Source organism: Pinus tabuliformis, chromosome 2_1, assembly GCF_031772625.1.
Source record: "Pinus tabuliformis cultivar Carrire ecotype Pingquan chromosome 2_1, CPIR1, whole genome shotgun sequence".
Taxonomy (NCBI): Eukaryota; Viridiplantae; Streptophyta; class Pinopsida; order Pinales; family Pinaceae; genus Pinus; species Pinus tabuliformis.
The window spans coordinates 491474460-491476695 of NC_142299.1; the positions used below are offsets into that span (position 1 = coordinate 491474460).

Genomic DNA, 2236 nt, shown 5'->3' on the forward strand with positions numbered 1-2236 from the left:
CCTCACCTATGGCCCAGGTTGGGATCGTCATGGGTAAATATTATTGATAAACTTAATCCATTGGTACCTCATGCTCACGATATCAGACCAAGTTTTTCAGCGGCCCACCTCCTTTCTGGGAAAGACAGTCTCGCGAAGTTTTCCCGAAAACAGAAGTGTGTGAGTCACCTACCATTCCGTGTGAGATACTCCGTTTTCACACGCTATTCTTGGTTCAGTATCCAACACACACCGTTATATAAGACGCTTCTCTCCCTTCCCTTCCCTACTCTCATCTCATCTCCATCCAAGAATATTTGTGCTGGCCTACGAGTCATTCTGTCCATTTTATTGTGATCTGCCCAATTTCAATTCCATTTCTGTTTCTGTTTCAAGGAGACGATGTCTCATCACCATCACGGCCACCACCACCATAACAAACACCATAGCAGACACCATCAACAATACATAACGCCGGAGATTGCTTACTATGGTGAACCAGTGATCCAGAGAGGAGATCTGTATGCATTAGAGCAGGAGAGGGCCATGAAGGAACAGAAGCATCATAAACATATGGAGCATTTAGCAGAAATGGGAGCACTCGCTGCAGGAACATTTGCAATGGTAAGATCTATTTTGATTTTGTAATCTTAATATGTTATAGGGGTATTTTTTTTTGTGTTAATGGTAGATTTTTAGAATATTTTGGAATTCAAAAATTTATTATATTAAGAAATTTATATCAAGTATATAAATAGATATATTCTTTATCCCATCTGTAACTTTACATTGTAATAACAGATTGTAGAATATTCAAAAAAATCTAAATTCTCGAATTTAATTAGATTGCATACTCAGAAAAAAAAAAAAAAATCAAATTAGATTTACAATATGATTTAAAAAAAAGGCAATAGTTGACTTCTCTCCATTACAAATTCCATCGATATAAGGATGCTTATCCTTTTTCCACGCTAATCTCAATAAATTCCATGGAGTTTTAACTTGTAATTAATATTTTTTCATTCACAGATGATCCGTTGAACTAACCCTTAACCCTAGATGCAAATGAATATGAATACTTATGAGCTGAATAGAAACACTGATATGTGATATGTGTATGCAGTACGAGATGCACGAAGCAAAGAAACATCCAGAGCACGCTCACAAGCACATGATTGAGGCAGAAATTGCTGCAGCAGCTGCAGTGGGAATAGCGGGGTATGCCTTCTATGAGCATCAGCAGGCGAATCATTACAAAAAAGAAGGCCATGGCAAAAAACATCACCACCATCATCACTTCTAGCTGCCTGCAACTGCATCGATTATGATTTGAAAATAAATTTCTTCCTTAGATAAAGAAGTTAGTTATGATCCCATGACTTCAGCTCCCTCTGTTATATGTAATCGGTGTGGTGTTATGGGATTCAGATGAAACTGAAGTCTTCAGTATTTTCCTCTTCCTGCGTTTTCCTATCACCTTTTTCCAGATCGTTCTGTGAGGTCAAGAAGCATTTTATTGTAAACAATCAATCATATTATGGAACCTCTGTTATTTTATGTATATATATGAAGATTGTGAATCTTATAACACCATTTCAATCCTTTCAAACTATGTTGGGTGTAATATAAGTACTTAAATCAATATAATTTTTCGATTGTTATAATCAAACAGTATCATCTGTAATTAATAAACAGATCAATATATTGATAAAATTGTAATATCAAACTATACAAGAAATTATAGTGTTTACTATGATATTTAACATGAAATATATCTATTCGAAAACATTTATGGATTGAGGTGCTATGTGAAAACATTTATTGATTGAGGTGCTTATGTAGGCCTATTTTAAATATGCTTTTGATATTCATAATTTTATGTGTCATGGCTTATTTTTAAGGACAATTATGAATAAAATTTAACCTGATTTACTGATGTTTTATTCCAACAAGTTAATTAATACTTGAAATGAAGCATTGAGGAAAAAGTTATGATACTAGCAATTGATGGCTAGTATTCATATAGCTTAGTGCCTTGCTACTCAACCCTAATCATGATAGGAATGTGGTTTTAACATTTTAGTGTTTTCTTCTCCTCATATTTTGTTGCCATCATTATAAAATATAGAGTCAACATCATGCTAGGGGCGTTTTGCTAGATTCAAAGATAAGTTATTATAGTTGTTACATCTAATTTTAAACATGAGCTACTATCATTCTTGAATTTTGTATTGTTAGGTATATTGCAATATTACTC

At 33.9% G+C, this 2236-nt stretch overlaps 1 protein-coding gene across 1 annotated transcript; it reads left to right on the plus strand.

Moving 5' to 3' along the window:
- The first annotated feature begins 275 nt into the window (after window positions 1-275).
- Window positions 276-1605, plus strand: LOC149201076 (uncharacterized). Its single transcript, XM_089399669.1, has 2 exons — window positions 276-603; window positions 1103-1605. Exons 1-2 carry the CDS (start codon window positions 382-384, stop codon window positions 1280-1282), a joined length of 402 nt encoding a protein of 133 aa, XP_089255795.1. The 5' UTR covers window positions 276-381; the 3' UTR covers window positions 1283-1605.
- Window positions 1606-2236: the final 631 nt, after the last annotated feature.